At 40.0% G+C, this 14672-nt stretch overlaps 2 protein-coding genes, 1 long non-coding RNA gene and 1 other non-coding gene across 12 annotated transcripts in view; 3 read left to right on the plus strand and 1 right to left on the minus strand.

The window, feature by feature from the left end:
• The window catches only part of LOC137491011 (uncharacterized), a 171866-nt gene that overhangs the window by 32758 nt on the left and 124436 nt on the right, over nucleotides 1–14672 (plus strand). The gene's annotated exons all lie outside the window — the stretch shown is intronic.
• LOC137490973 (uncharacterized) lies at nucleotides 840–3527 on the plus strand. Of its 2 annotated transcripts, XM_073948511.1 has the most exons (6): nucleotides 841–1535; nucleotides 1622–2092; nucleotides 2488–2657; nucleotides 2744–2998; nucleotides 3079–3321; nucleotides 3401–3527. In XM_073948511.1, exons 1-3 carry the CDS (start codon nucleotides 869–871, stop codon nucleotides 2607–2609), a joined length of 1260 nt encoding a protein of 419 aa, XP_073804612.1. In that variant the 5' UTR covers nucleotides 841–868; the 3' UTR covers nucleotides 2610–2657; nucleotides 2744–2998; nucleotides 3079–3321; nucleotides 3401–3527. The 2 variants fall into 2 exon arrangements, with proteins under 2 accessions (XP_073804611.1, XP_073804612.1); XM_073948510.1 differs by lacking the exons at nucleotides 2488–2657; nucleotides 2744–2998; nucleotides 3079–3321; nucleotides 3401–3527 and having other exon boundaries at nucleotides 840–1535; nucleotides 1622–2338.
• trnat-ugu (transfer RNA threonine (anticodon UGU)) lies at nucleotides 4635–4708 on the minus strand. Its single transcript has one exon. It is a non-coding gene; the product is annotated as a tRNA-Thr (tRNA).
• Nucleotides 10824–12195, plus strand: LOC141381877 (uncharacterized). Its single transcript, XR_012402763.1, has 3 exons — nucleotides 10824–10937; nucleotides 11070–11174; nucleotides 11557–12195. It is a non-coding gene; the product is annotated as an uncharacterized lncRNA (long non-coding RNA).

A 14672-nucleotide genomic window follows, 5' to 3' on the forward strand; every position in this document is an offset into this window, starting at 1 on the left:
TGCATGATTGAATAATAAAATTCTACAAATGATTCCTTAGCCGTTGTGTCATTTCATTTTGAGTGAAAAATACTTGAGCTTATCATCTATGTGTAGACGGATGTATAATCAGTGTAACTGCAACTGTTATTTATAGCCGTTTTCATGAGGGGATGTCTAAATAAAAATAATAAAAAAACGACGTCTATGCTACATAAATAAGATGTCTCACAGATATAACATTCTAATAATGAACATCTGCGATGCATCGCATAGACGTTGTTTGAATGTCTGACAAGGACGTCTATACGACGTTTTCCCGATGAGCAAACGACCTAAATAAGACGTCTCCCAGATGAAACCGCGGATGTCCAGCAGACGTCTCTGCGACGCATGTGTGCTATCTGGGAATCAATCCCCTTTTTGGGGTGGAAAAAGTGAACGTGAATGGCTGTGGAAAAGCTCCCGCTGGCCAGAACAGCAAAATGAAGGGGGGATAGGGAGTGAGGTGGGACACCCCTTCCCCAACTCGAGTCGTGACAAGAGAGAGAGGTGTCGAACCGCTGACCGGGGCAACGATGAAGGGGCGGTGGGGTGAATTGTTTAACGGGACACCCCCTCTGGTTCCTTTGAAAAGGGGAGAAGGGAATGAGGTGGACACCCCTCTCCCCCCTACTTGAGAAGTCGTAACAAAAGAAGGCTTGAACCGAATGGATCTCCGTAGGGCATCGGCTTACACCTCCTGGTGCGGGGGGGTGTCCTTCCCCTTTAAGAAATACGGGTCCACCAACGTCATGACGTGGAAGTGGACGCCGCCTCCGGCCGCTTATTAACCGCCGCACGTGGCGTGCGGGCCCCTTTTCCCCTCTGCATTGGGTCTAGCACGGTCATGGCTGAATGTGCCCTATGCTTCAACGTCTACAGCCGGCTTGCGCCTCACCTGACGGCCGTTCACAAGGTGGCCAACTCGGACGAGAAGCGGCTGCTGCTCGCGCTGGCCGCCGGCCGCGTGGACACGCGGAAGACACCGTGCCCGGTCCCGGGCTGTCGCCGGACGCCAGCCCGCCTAGACAGGCACTTGAGGCAGCACGCGGAGCTCTCGACCTCGGGAAGGAAAGAGGCTATGGGGAGGGCGAAACGCCGGAAAGTAGCTCGGGAGTTGCAGTGGCTGCGGTCCACCCAGCCTGCAATCCCCGTCGTGTCCCAGCTAGCATCGTCCTCCGAGGGGGAGCGGGACTCGGAGGACCCAGAGGCCGGCCGCCCGTGCGCCGACCGCGGCTGCAGGCGCGCCACCGAGCGCATACAGGCTCAGCTCACGGACCTGGGGAAACAGGTTACCAAGATGCGGTCCACCCTGCTCCAAATCACACGCCTCTACCGGGAGCTAAGGAAGGGAGAAGGGGGGAGAAGGAGGAGGAAGAGGGCCAGGAGAACCAGGTCGCCTCCTGCACCACCGCCTCCCGGGCGAGGGGCGGCCGGAGGTCTGACGCCCCCCGAGCCTCCGGAGGCTTTGGAACCCACTGCCTACCCGTTCCCGGACCACGTCCCCGCGCTGAGTTGAGTATATTTCAGGCTCGTCACTGTCGCTCTGCTGGGTGTGTGGCTTCGGGGAAGTTGACTCTTGGTTGTGCTCGTTCCACAGACCTTCTCTTGGGGGAGTTCGAAGGGTACCAACTGGGCAGCGAGCCCACCCCCCGCCTGCGGAACAACGTCACTTCGAAGCTGGGGAGAATCAAAGCCTTCCTTGGTTACATGGCCAGGGGCACCGCGGAGCCAGGGGACTTCCTTTTCCTCAACCAACCAGCCCGAATCCGAGCGTGGGCCGCCCGGCTAGGTCAGACGCGCATGGCCGAGCCCACCAGGCAGCACTACCTGAAGAACGTGGCTCAGTTCCTGGACTACCTCTCGGAGACGCCGCCGGCCGCCTGTCAGCTCTCCAGCACGGCTCTGGTTCTGATTCGAAGGGAGGTCAGAGCCCTCATCCGCGGCATACGCCGGCGTGTCGTCGTGCACGAGGTAAGGACCAAGCAGGCGAAGGAAAGCCGACTGATCCCCAAGGCCAGCCTGGTGCGCTGTCACCGGACCGCTGAGAGGAAAATTCCCGCCCTGCTAGGTAAGCAAGCCCTTCCGCCGTTCCAGCGATTCCCCCTGTTCGTTCTTCCGGGGCACCAACAGCCCTTGGTTCATCCAGCCACGTCTGTCTGCCCCTCTCCCCCGCGAATGGGACTCATTCGGGGGGGAAGGGGGGCAGACCGACGTGGCTGGATGAACCAACGGCTGCTGGTGGCCCGGAGAGGAATTGTGCGTTTCTTCTTCAGGGGCACCAGCAGTCCATGAACTGCTGGTGCCCCTGAAGAAGAAACGCACAATTCCTCTCCGGGCCACCAACAGCTGTTGTTTGAGCTGCTGGCGCCCCGGAGAACAAGTCACCAGCAGCCAAGAGCTGTTGGTGACCCAGAAAGGAAATAGAACCGTCGGTGGTCTAATCTGTCTAATGTCCTTCACCAGATAGCCTCGAATCCAACCCAAGCACTAGGCAACAGTGGCGCTTCTATGGCTTTCTGACTGGCTACCTAACCTCCATCTCTGGGCACCGCTGTGGAGTCTTCCAGAATCTCACAATCCAATAGGTTGAAGAGGCCTCCAGAAGCCCCGACGAGTCTGCTTATGTCATTAACGTGAGTATGGCGCAAGTAAGGTGGGGGTCACCAGTAGCATGCTCTCTCACTCACTCACTCACTCACTGCTTGTTCTCTGATGGCAGATTACCACTCACAAAACAAACAGAGCCTTTGGGGCGGCTCAGCTGTCCCTAAACAGGGAGGAATACAGCTGGTTCCGCAGGTTTTTGGCGCTGCGGGCTGGTCTCCCCGGAGGGAGCCAGGCTACCTATTTCTTTTTCACTTCCAGAGCCAGTCCTTGTCGGACCCTGAACAAGTACTTTCAGTCTGCTTGGCTCAGTATGGGCCTTCCAGGCAAACCCACCTTTACTGACGTACGCACTGCGATCGCGACTCATGTGAGTAGGCATTGTGACGCCCCTGTAACTACCAGCGGCGGCTTCTATCCTAATCAAGCTTCTGTCTCTCTCCGACGCAGGCAAAGAATGCACACTCTTCAGAGGATCGCCGCAAGGTGGCGCAATTCATGTGCCATGACACTTCAACCTCAGATAAGTTCTACGCACTTCACCTCGGACCTCTCCAAGCACGCGAGCGCCGCAGACTCTTTGAAAGGGCCCTGGTGGAGGAGGAGGAGGAGGAGGAGGATGGGGAGGCAGCGGGCACTGAAAGCCCCCCGCGGAAAGGGCGCAAGAGGACAGAGACTTCCGTCTCTCCCCTGGTAAAAATCACATTCTCTTTGGCGTGGACAGCAGAACGTGTGGCATTGGCTAACTGCCCTTTATGTGTCTCTTTTCCAGGAGGGAACCAGCAGGAGGACGCTGCCATGGCGCCCTGCCAGGGGGAAAAGCCAGGGCGCTCGCCCGCTCGAACAAACAGAAGACTCTGAATCGTCCTGAATAAATATTGTACAACTTAACGGTCAAATGGTGTTCAGTGTCTTCATTATTCCTTTTATTTATTATCTGTGTGGTAAAAGTAAATTCATTGGGGACAAAAATGAGCCCTGTCTTCTTAGTTCAACGCTGTATGCCTGCTGCGTCCAGGTCCTGCCTTGGCTACGTTCCGATTGGGACAGATTAGCCCTAACTTGTGTGTTAAAAGTGTCACGTGGGATGCCCTCGTCCAGGTTCTGCCTTGGCTACGTTCCAATTGGGACAAACTATCCCTGCCTTGTGTGTTAAAAGTGACTCGCGGGACGCCCCCGTCCAGGTTCAGCCTTGGTTGATAGCTCATAGGGAGAATGAATCCCTTTTGCAGCACAAGGGGGTGATGGGCTGGACAAATCTGTCCAGGTCTGCAAATGCTTTGAACGCCCAGAAGGCCTTGAGTCCAATTCTGTATATTAGCAAGCTTCTCCCGGGACAGCTCGGTCCTTAGAGATGCATGAATAGGTCAGGACAGGGCAGCTGTGGAGTGGAGGTTAACTTTATGGAGACAGTACACAGAACTACAGAAGTGCATTGTAAAATTTTTCGAAAATTGTTTTTATACAAAACAAACAAATACCAAATATATTTTACTGTATTTTCCCCACAAAAAAAGTGTACAGTGTTCATCCCAACCAACACAAAGTTGCAGAAAATGTGGTCTACGTATACCATCAACAGAAGTATTTACTAAATACAGTTACAGTAAAAAAAAATAATAATAAAAAAAACAGCTATACTGCATTCTCTTTTCTGTATTGGTGTGGCCAAGCAGTGGGGGAAATGTCACCTTGCATGGCAAATCCAGCCATGAAAAGCATCAACTGCTATAGCTTGGAGAAGGGGTATACATGTGTTTGGATTTCGGTCATACACTTTTCATCTCCAGGCAGGAAAAAGTCCTCAATAGGTTTGAGGAATGGAGAATATGGAGGGGGAGATAAACAACTTAAAAACATGGGTGTGCAGTCAACTAGTTATGAATCAGATGAGCTCTCAAATGTAACTCAATTTGTCGCACTATCCATTATGCCTCAAAGCTATACAGTTTTATAATTAATTTCGTTAATCTCTATAAAAAAAAGCACACGCACCACCTGAACTAAGGCGCTGCTGGGATTTAAGCCCAGGATCTCCTGTTTACAAGACAGGCATTTTGACCAGCTAAGCCACAGCGCCACAAAAATTAATTGTAAGAGACATTTGCCCGATAACAAAAATAGAAGAAGAAAAAAATACACAACAAAAACCAGCATGTCAGGATGCAGAAAATGCTGACAAGACGGACGTGGTCTTTTAGAGTCTGGATGATCATATCTCAAACTTGACCGGTTACCTGGCCTCTGTTCAAGATCAAAGCAAAAAATGCATTATTTTATTTTTATTTAATCTACCCTTAATCATGTGTTAAGTGTTTTTTGGAATATCCAGTTTCATTACATCCAAACCCTCTGTCTGCTCGGAAAATGGAAATCATTTCATCTAAGACAATGGATAGTGCATTGGACTTCTTGGCTGTGAACTGAGCCATTCAAAGGTTGTAGGTTCGAGTCCCACAAGCGTTGCAAGCTTTGCCCTTTTTCTTCAATGACTTAAGGTGTGGTGCGTTTCCAACATTTCATTTCTTTCCATCCCGTTTTGCTTCTTTCTTTCATTGCGCAGTGCAGGCTCAGATACTAGGGGTACTCTACAATGAAGCCGATGACTTAATTGAGCTGTTTTAAATAAGGAAGATTATAAAACGGTGCAAGACCGAGTGGACTTAAGGAATGACTCGAAGGCAACCTGTGGTTTAGGGCAAAAGTGGCTGCCACCTATTGTTAAGATCACACCTTTTGGATTTGTCGTACAAGAGCCTCTTTATGCATGTGCAAAGTAACTGAGTAGAAAGCATAGTAAATTTTGCTTCCCCCCACTGTCTTAGATGAAACTGCGTTTGGAAGTATCGTATCCACAGTTTTTTTCTTTTAGTGTTAAGACTAACGGCTGTTTCACACCGCAAGCGCCAGCAGCGCGTGTTTTTTCGGCGTCCATGTTAACAGATTAGAGCTTTCATATCGCACGCAGCAGCAGCGCGTCAGCGCGAGGCGTGAGCGTCGCTGAAGCAGCAGCGCAGCGATAGTTTTGGCGCCGGGTCTATTTTTTCTATTATGACAGTGCATTGATAATGACCAAAACACAATGAATGACAGTAAAAAGTAGCAATTGTACCCAATAAATGCCTTAATAATGTCAACTGATTTATATATAGTCAATTGTAACCCAGGTTACTAGTGGGTAGTACACAGCAATAGAGCTAATAGAAATACCCTTATAAATATGAAAAAAAAAAAACATTGGCAGAATACTCTGTTACACCTGGCTCAAGGATGTAACATAATAAGGGAGACGACAAGGAGAAGTATGATCAAAAAGAATATTTATTTAACTCAATTTAAATTATATACTCCAAAATATCAGTATCAGTATGTTCAATCAGTGTGAAATGCAAATGAATGGATGCGGTAAATGTTGTCAGTGATAGTGCATGGATGCGAAAGAAAGCATAAAGGCCAAATAGGAGCGCGGCTCTGGCCAACTGCCAAGTGAATGGACAGCGGCCCCGACAAACTCTCTGCCGGGGTTTAAATAAGGGCGCTGACCAGCATCAGGTGCGCTGAAGGCACGCCCCCAATCTGGAATCAAAATCAAACACAAACAAAACAACGCAGTCCTAACACACCCCCCTAAAAAATAATCCCACATCAAATTAAATCAAATAATAACATACATACAGGAGTAGGTCAGTGACATCAGTGGGAGACCAAAAATACCGCCTCATCACTCCACCACAGGGGCCCGTGACAAGGTAACCACGGCGATGCCCAACTCGAACACAACAGTTTTGCAATGTTATTCTTCAGCATGTGCTGAATGTCGGACTCTAACTTAATGCATTTATCAAAAGGGACACGATAAAAACGCTGGCGTTTGCATGAAGCATCACCCACATCAAGCTCTATAAGATGCGTTTGTGATGGAACATCCCCAAATAATGATGGAAACTCTCGGATCAAATGTGACAGCTCCGCTCGCTGCACAACAGTTAGATGAGACAACAAATCCTCCAACTCTTTCAAAGTCTCAGAATTTTTTAATCGAGGTGGCACTACAGCATAATCTAAAAACTTACCCCCCTCCCGGTCTCCTGCGGAGGACTGTCCCAGCGCCTCAATCGCCGGACTGATCACCCCGGAGGATTTGATATCAGCTTGACAATCTCGGGAGAAAAAGGGTTTCAGCAGATTTACATGGCAAATTTGGGTTTTTTTCTTTCTGTCTGGAGTTGCAATTTCATAATTAAGATCAGACAATGCACGCACTACAGTATACGGTCCCACAAAGTTTGCGCAAAACGGAGAGCTCACTAGTGACAGCAACGCCAAAACCTGATCCCCCGGTTTAAATACGCGCTGCTCAGACCGACGATCAAAAAGAGTTTTCATTTTTACCTGTGCCTTCTCCAAATTTTCTTTAGCTGCCTGACCAGCTAAAATCAAGCGCCTTTTAAACCCATTCACATATTCAAGTAAACTTTTTGGTGGCTGTTTGCCTTTTAACTGATCGCCGAGAACAGAAAGTATACCTCGAATTTTGTGGCCGAAGACTAAATCATTTGGGCTAAAGCCCAAACTAGATTGCGTGACCTCCCTTGATGCTAACAAAAGCCACGAAAGCCCTTCTTCCCTGTCGCGATTTAATTCGACACAATACGCCCGCAAAAGACACTTCAGTGTTTGGTGAAATCTCTCCAGCACCCCTTGACTCTGAGGATGCTGCGCACTGGAACAATGATGTTTAACTCCTAATTGCTTTAAAATCTCTGCGAACATTTTTGAAGTAAAGTTCGTTCCTTGGTCACTTTGAATGACTTTTGGGATTCCGAAGATGGAAATAAATTGAGACAGGGCTTTTACTACGGACCGGGTAGTGATATTACGCAACGCGTAAGCCGCTGGATACAGAGTACTTTGACACATTACTGTTAGAAGGAACTTACTTCCCGATTTTGAGGGAGGTAACGGACCAACACAGTCTATTAACAAATATTCAAAGGGCTGCTCTACTGGAGGAATGGGATACAGTGGGGCTGGTTTCAGTGGCTGATTAGGTTTTACGGTCACTTGGCATGTGTGACATGTTCTAATAAACCGCGAGATATCTTTTTTCAACAGCGGCCAATAAAAGTGCTGCAAAACTCTAGAATAAGTCTTTTTTACACCCAAGTGACCAGCTAGATCGCCATGAGACAATTTAAGTACAACATCTCTGAATTTCTCTGGAACAACAACTTGAACCACTGACTCACCACCACCATCCTCGTGTAACGCAAGCCACTTGCGCAGAAGCACCCCATCATTAATATAATATCCAGTCGCGGCACTCTCTACCTCCTCCGGTGGGAGAACAGCAGCAAACATTTTTTCTAATCCAGGATCATCCCTCTGGGCAACAATGAATTCTGCACGAGAAATTTTTGACAAGAGAGATAATCCAGGAGCGACAGACTCAACAGGAACACGGGTATCATTCAGGTTAGACTCATTCAACATTTTAGACTTAGATCGCGTCACTACACATGACACATCTTCGGATAACTCACAACATTCTTGATCAAGAACAGAGGACGTGGTGACAATCGGTGCAGGTGTCATTACAGGCCACACACTCTCCCCAGCCAAATTATTTCCCAAAATAATGTCCACTCCCTCCACCGGCAAAGAAGGGCGCACTCCCATAATAACTTCGCCGTTCACCAGCTGGGACTGTAAACTAAATTTGTGCAAAGGAACAGACAATGTTTGAAGTGCAATTCCTCGAATCAAAACATTCTTACCGACATACGAGCTGGATGAAAATGGAAGTATGGACTCCAAAATAAAGGACTCGGACGATCCCGTATCCCTCAAAACTCTTACAGGTACGCTTTCATGTTCCTCTAAAAGAGAAACACAACCTTGAGAAATAAATGGTGCATACCCAGTGTTAGCTTTAATTTCGGAACAATTTCCTTTTATCACGGAGTCATCCGTACTGCAAACAACTGGAGTCTGCGGAAAACAATTGGTCAAAAGCACAGGTGCAGTATTTTTATTTTTGCCACGTATCTGCTTATTTTTTAGCAAAGGGCACTCGTTTTTCCAGTGCCCGACCTCCAGACAATACCGGCACGTTGAATCAGATATCGCTCTACGAGAATGTAAATATGGATCAATTTGCTGCGACAGTTTAAAGTGAACATTTCCATTTCCCCGATTCCCAGAACTAAATCGGTTTTTATGAGTCAGAACAAAGTCATCTGCTAATGATGCAGCTTCAGCAGCAGTGCGAGGTTTATTCTCATTAATGTAGACAGCAATTTGATCAGGAACGATATTTTTCAGTTGCTCAATAATCATCATTTCACGCAACTCACTAAATGATTTTACATTAGATGTAGAACACCAGCGATCAAAATGATTACATAGCTCTCTAGTTACTTCCACGTGTGTTTGTCTCTCACCTTTTCTCCACGTTCTAAAACTTTGGCGGTATGCCTCTGGAACCAGCTCAAATGCCTTTAATACAGCCGATTTTACACTATCATATTTTTTCCTTTCATCAACAGAAAGAGCAGTATACGCCTCCTGGGCTTTTCCCACTAATACGGACTGAAGCATAACGGTACGGTCAGTCTCAGTCCAATCTCGTTCATCAGCAATACTTTCAAACAACGAAAAAAATACGTCTGGATCTCGCTCATTAAACACCAGCAACAACTTCAAATTATTAATGAGATTGAATGAGCCGTCTGTGCGATGAACAGGTGACCCGCTCGCATTTTGGAGTTTTAAACTCTCAAACTTAAGTTGAAACTCTTGGTTTTGTCGTTCTACAGCTAACTTTTGCTCATGTTTTATTTTCTCGAATTCCATCTCACGCTTTTTCATCAAATCATCCAATCTAAGTTTTTCGATTTCCATTTCACTAACGCGCATCTCTTTTTCGTGCAACTGTTGCATTCTAATCAGCTCTTTTTGCTGCTCAAATGACAAACCAACAAATGACATTTTCTCAGCTGCGGGATTAACCCCAGCTGTTGCTCGTCTCGACGTAACTGGCAAAACCTGAAGTTCACTCAATTTAACTCTAATCATTTCTCTAACCTCATCCTTACGCATTCGCTTATCAACGCCACTCAACTCGTATCGATCTACAATTTCCCAAAGCTGCTTTTTCGAGCACAAATTCAATAGCTCATCCGAAGGAGCACTACAAAATTCTTCCACTGACGTCATTATCAAAATCAACCAACCAAAGTTCTAACAAATACTCAAATAACCTACTCCCAATTACAATTTACGCAGGTAATTCTTACGGTCAAAAACTGTGCACAAATTCATTAATTCCCCACCTAATCCTATCGAAAAAAAACTCTAAATAACTATTCCTAATCTTCATGCGCTAGTCGAGCCCTTTGAAGCACTCAGATACCGCTGGTGTGGAACTGAACAGATAGTTCAGAACTACTCCACGGCAGTGCACTCAACCCAGAAGCCGCACAAAAATAACAAACTAAAATAAAAAAAACCAACGCAATGCGCTGCTACAAGCTAACAGGGGAAATTTACATTAACACAGTTTTAAACCGCAAGAACTTACCTCTTCCTGATCGGACTAGAAACCCAAAGCCGCTCCAACAAACATCTCCGCCTCCTTGTCTCTCCCACCTATTACACAACAAATACCGATTACGAAAGCCAAAGATCAAATCAACTAAATTTAAATTAGACGAGCCCCCATATGTTACACCTGGCTCAAGGATGTAACATAATAAGGGAGACGACAAGGAGAAGTATGATCAAAAAGAATATTTATTTAACTCAATTTAAATTATATACTCCAAAATATCAGTATCAGTATGTTCAATCAGTGTGAAATGCAAATGAATGGATGCGGTAAATGTTGTCAGTGATAGTGCATGGATGCGAAAGAAAGCATAAAGGCCAAATAGGAGCGTGGCTCTGGCCAACTGCCAAGTGAATGGACAGCGGCCCCGACAAACTCTCTGCCGGGGTTTAAATAAGGGCGCTGACCAGCATCAGGTGCGCTGAAGGCACGCCCCCAATCTGGAATCAAAATCAAACACAAACAAAACAACGCAGTCCTAACAACTCGATTAAATAATATATATTAAAATTATTTATTTATATAAATAAATCATAATAGAGTATTAAACAGCATTCAAGGGAATAGTGCTTTAGAATAATATCATCGTGCCTTACACTATAGCAGATCAGATTTACAAACAATAACAAATCTCTCTTGTCTGTTAGCTTGTGTTTACCGTTGCTATGGTGATTCAGTGTTCGCAAGGGAATGCAGAGATGTAAGTTTTTAAATTAATAACAGTAGAAAACTATTAGATATATATCTTTTAATGTTTTAAATGTTTATTAACTGTGAAAACTGACCATTAATAAGATGCTGAAATGATTTCTATCATATATCTTTAATGAAGGATTGAGAGAAAAAAAACAAGATTTGTATCTGTGAGTGAAATCTGCACACGAGTGCCACCTGGAGTTTTCCTGGTTTTTCGCTTTGATTTTGAATGATTTCCTTGGTGAGTTCGTGTTTTTTTTTGTATTGTTTTCATTATAACATGATTTAAACTAGTGTCAAAAATGTGTTTCATTAATTAACCATTTGTTTGGTCTAGTAAAAACACAGTATTATACACAGTATTATACAAGTGATTGTATAAAGTTTAAGTGAGAGAGTTTAAGTAAAATGCTGTCATTTGTAAAAAGAAAATGCCAAATAGAAGAAAGAAATAGGAAAAACACAGAAATTCAGCAGAGAGAAGCATATACATGGTCATTTATTGTTGCTGTTTATTTACAAATGTGTTAAGCTGAGATAATGCATACACTGTAAAATGCTAATGGTTTTTTTCCCCTTTGTTTGTTTGCTTGTGCATCTTCTTCTGGTTTTTCATCGGTGAGATGTTCTATTGAAGTCAGTTGCTGAATGTGATCTGCTCTGCATTCAAATTAATTGAAGTGTGAACTCTTTTCTGGATTTGGATTGTCTCAACTTCCATTGATTTTTCAAAAAATTTTCATTTTTTGCGATTTTTCAAAAATTGTTCATATTTTGCGATTTTTCAAAAAAATTTCATATTGCGATTTTTCAAAAAATTTTCATTTTTTGTGATTTTTGTGATTTTTAAAAAAAAATTTCATGTTTTGCGATTTTTCAAAAAATTTTCATGTTTTGCGATTTTTCAAAAAATTTTCATATTTTGCGATTTTTCAAAAAAATTTCATTTTTTGTGATTTTTTGTGATTTTTCAAAAAATTTGCATGTTTTGCTATTTTTCAAAAAATTTTCATGTTTTGCCATTTTTCAAAAAATTTCCATATTTTGCGATTTTTCAAAAAAATGTCATGTTTTGCCATTTTTCAAAAAATTTTCATTTTTTGCGATTTTTCAAAAATTGTTCATATTTTGCAATTTTTCAAAAAATTTTCATTTTTTGCGATTTTTCAAAAATTGTTCATATTTTGCGATTTTTCAAAAAATGTTCATTTTTTGTGATTTTTTGCAATTTTTCAAAAAATTTTCATGTTTTGCGATTTTTCAAAAAAAATTCATATTTTGCATTTTTCAAAAAAAAAATAAATTTTTTGTGATTTTTTGTGATTTTTCAAAAAATTTTCATGTTTTGCGATTTTTCAAAAAAATTTTCATGTTTTGCGATTTTTCAAAAATTTTTAATTTTTTGCGATTTTTCAAAAAATTTTCATTTTTTGCGATTTTTCAAAAATTGTTTATATTTTGCGATTTTTCAAAAAATGTTCATATTTTGCGATTTTTCAAAAAATTTTCATGTTTTGCGATTTTTCAAAAAATTTTCATTTTTTGCGATTTTTCAAAAATTGTTCATATTTTGCGATTTTTCAAAATATTTTCATATTTTGCGATTTTTCAAAAAATTTCATGTTTTGCGATTTTTCAAAAAATTTTCATGTTTTGCGATCTGTCAAAAAAATTTCCATTTTTTGCGATTTTTAAAAAAATTTTCATGTTTTGCGATTTTTCAAAAAAATTTTCATTTTTTGTGATTTTTCAAAAAAATTTCATATTTTGTGATTTTTCAAAAAATTTCAATTTTTTGTGATTTTTCAAAAAATTTTCATGTTTTGCGATTTTTCAAAAAATTTTCATTTTTGTGATTTTTTAAAAAATTTTCATATTTTGCGATTTTTCAAAAAATTTTCATTTTTTGTAATTTTTTGCGATTTTTCAAAAATTTTCATGTTTTGCGATTTTTCAAAAAAATTTCACATTTTGCGATTTTTCAAAAAAAATTCAATTTTTGTGATTTTTCAAAAAAATTTTATATTTTGCGATTTTTCAAAAAATTTTCATTTTTTGTGATTAGAAATTTTTTTTCATATTTTGCAATTTTTCAAAAATTTTTCATATTTTGCGATTTTTCAAAAAAATTTCCTGTTTTGCAATTTTTCAAAAAATTTTCATTTTTTGCGATTTTTTAAAAATTGTTCATATTTTGCGATTTTTCAAAAAATTTTCATGTTTTGCGATTTTTCAAAAATTTTTCCATATTTTGCGATTTTTCAAAAAATTTTAATTTTTTGCGATTTTTCAAAAAATTTTCTTTTTTTGCGATTTTTCAAAAATTGTTTATATTTTGCGATTTTTCAAAAAATTTTCATATTTTGCGAATTTTCAAAAAATTTTCATGTTTTGCGATTTTTCAAAAAATTTTCATTTTTTGCGATTTTTCAAAAATTGTTCATATTTTGCGATTTTTCAAAATATTTTCATATTTTGCGATTTTTCAAAAAATGTTCATTTTTGTGATTTTTTGCAATTTTTCAAAAAATTTTCATGTTTTGCGATTTTTCAAAAAATTTTCATTTTTGCGATTTTTCAAACAATTTTCATTTTTTGTGATTTTTTGTAATTTTTCAAAAAATTTTCATTTTTTGTGATTTTTCAAAAAATTTTCATTTTTTGCGATTTTTCAAAAATTGTTCATATTTTGCGATTTTTCAAAAAATTTTCATTTTTTGTAATTTTTTGCGATTTTTCAAAAAATTTTCATGTTTTGCGATTTTTCAAAAAATGTTCATTTGTGTGATTTTTCAAAAAATTTTCATATTTTGCGATTTTTCAAAAAATTTTCATTTTTTGTAATTTTTTGCGATTTTTCAAAAAATTTTTGTTTTGCGATTTTTCCAAAAAATTTCATATTGCAATTTTTCAAAAAATTTTCATTTTTTGCGATTTTTCAAAAATTGTTCATATTTTGCGATTTTTCAAAAAATTTTCATTTTTTGTGATTTTTTGCAATTTTTAAAAAAAATTTTCATGTTTTGCGATTTTTCAAAAAAATTTCATATTTTGCATTTTTAAAAAAAAAATTAATTTTTTGTGATTTTTTGTGATTTTTCAAAAAATTTTCATGTTTTGCGATTTTTCAAAAAATTTTCATGTTTTGCGATTTTTCAAAAAAATTTCCATATTTTGCGATTTTTCAAAAATTTTTAATTTTTGCGATTTTTCAAAAAATTTTCATTTTTTTGCGATTTTTCAAAAATTGTTTATATTTTGCGATTTTTCAAAAAATTTTCATATTTTGCGATTTTTCAAAAAATTTTCATGTTTTGCAATTTTTCAAAAAATTTTCATTTTTGTGACTTTTTAAAAAAATTTCATATTTGGCGATTTTTCAAAAAATTTCATGTTTTGCGATTTTTCAAAAAAATTTCATATTTTGCGATTTTTCAAAAAAAATTCAATTTTTGTGATTTTTCAAAAAAATTTTATATTTTGCGATTTTTCAAAAAATTTTCATTTTTTGTGATTAGAAAATTTTTTTCATATTTTGCAATTTTTCAAAAAATTTTCATATTTTGCGATTTTTCAAAAAAATTTCATGTTTTGCGATTTTTCAAAAAAATTTCCATATTTTGCGATTTTTCAAAAAATTTTAATTTTTTGCGATTTTTCAAAAATTTTTTATTTTTTGCGATTTTTCAAAAATTGTTCATATTTTGCGATTTTTAAAAAAAATTTCATATTTTGCGAT

This window comes from Danio rerio, chromosome 4, assembly GCF_049306965.1.
Source record: "Danio rerio strain Tuebingen ecotype United States chromosome 4, GRCz12tu, whole genome shotgun sequence".
NCBI lineage: Eukaryota > Metazoa > Chordata > Actinopteri > Cypriniformes > Danionidae > Danio > Danio rerio.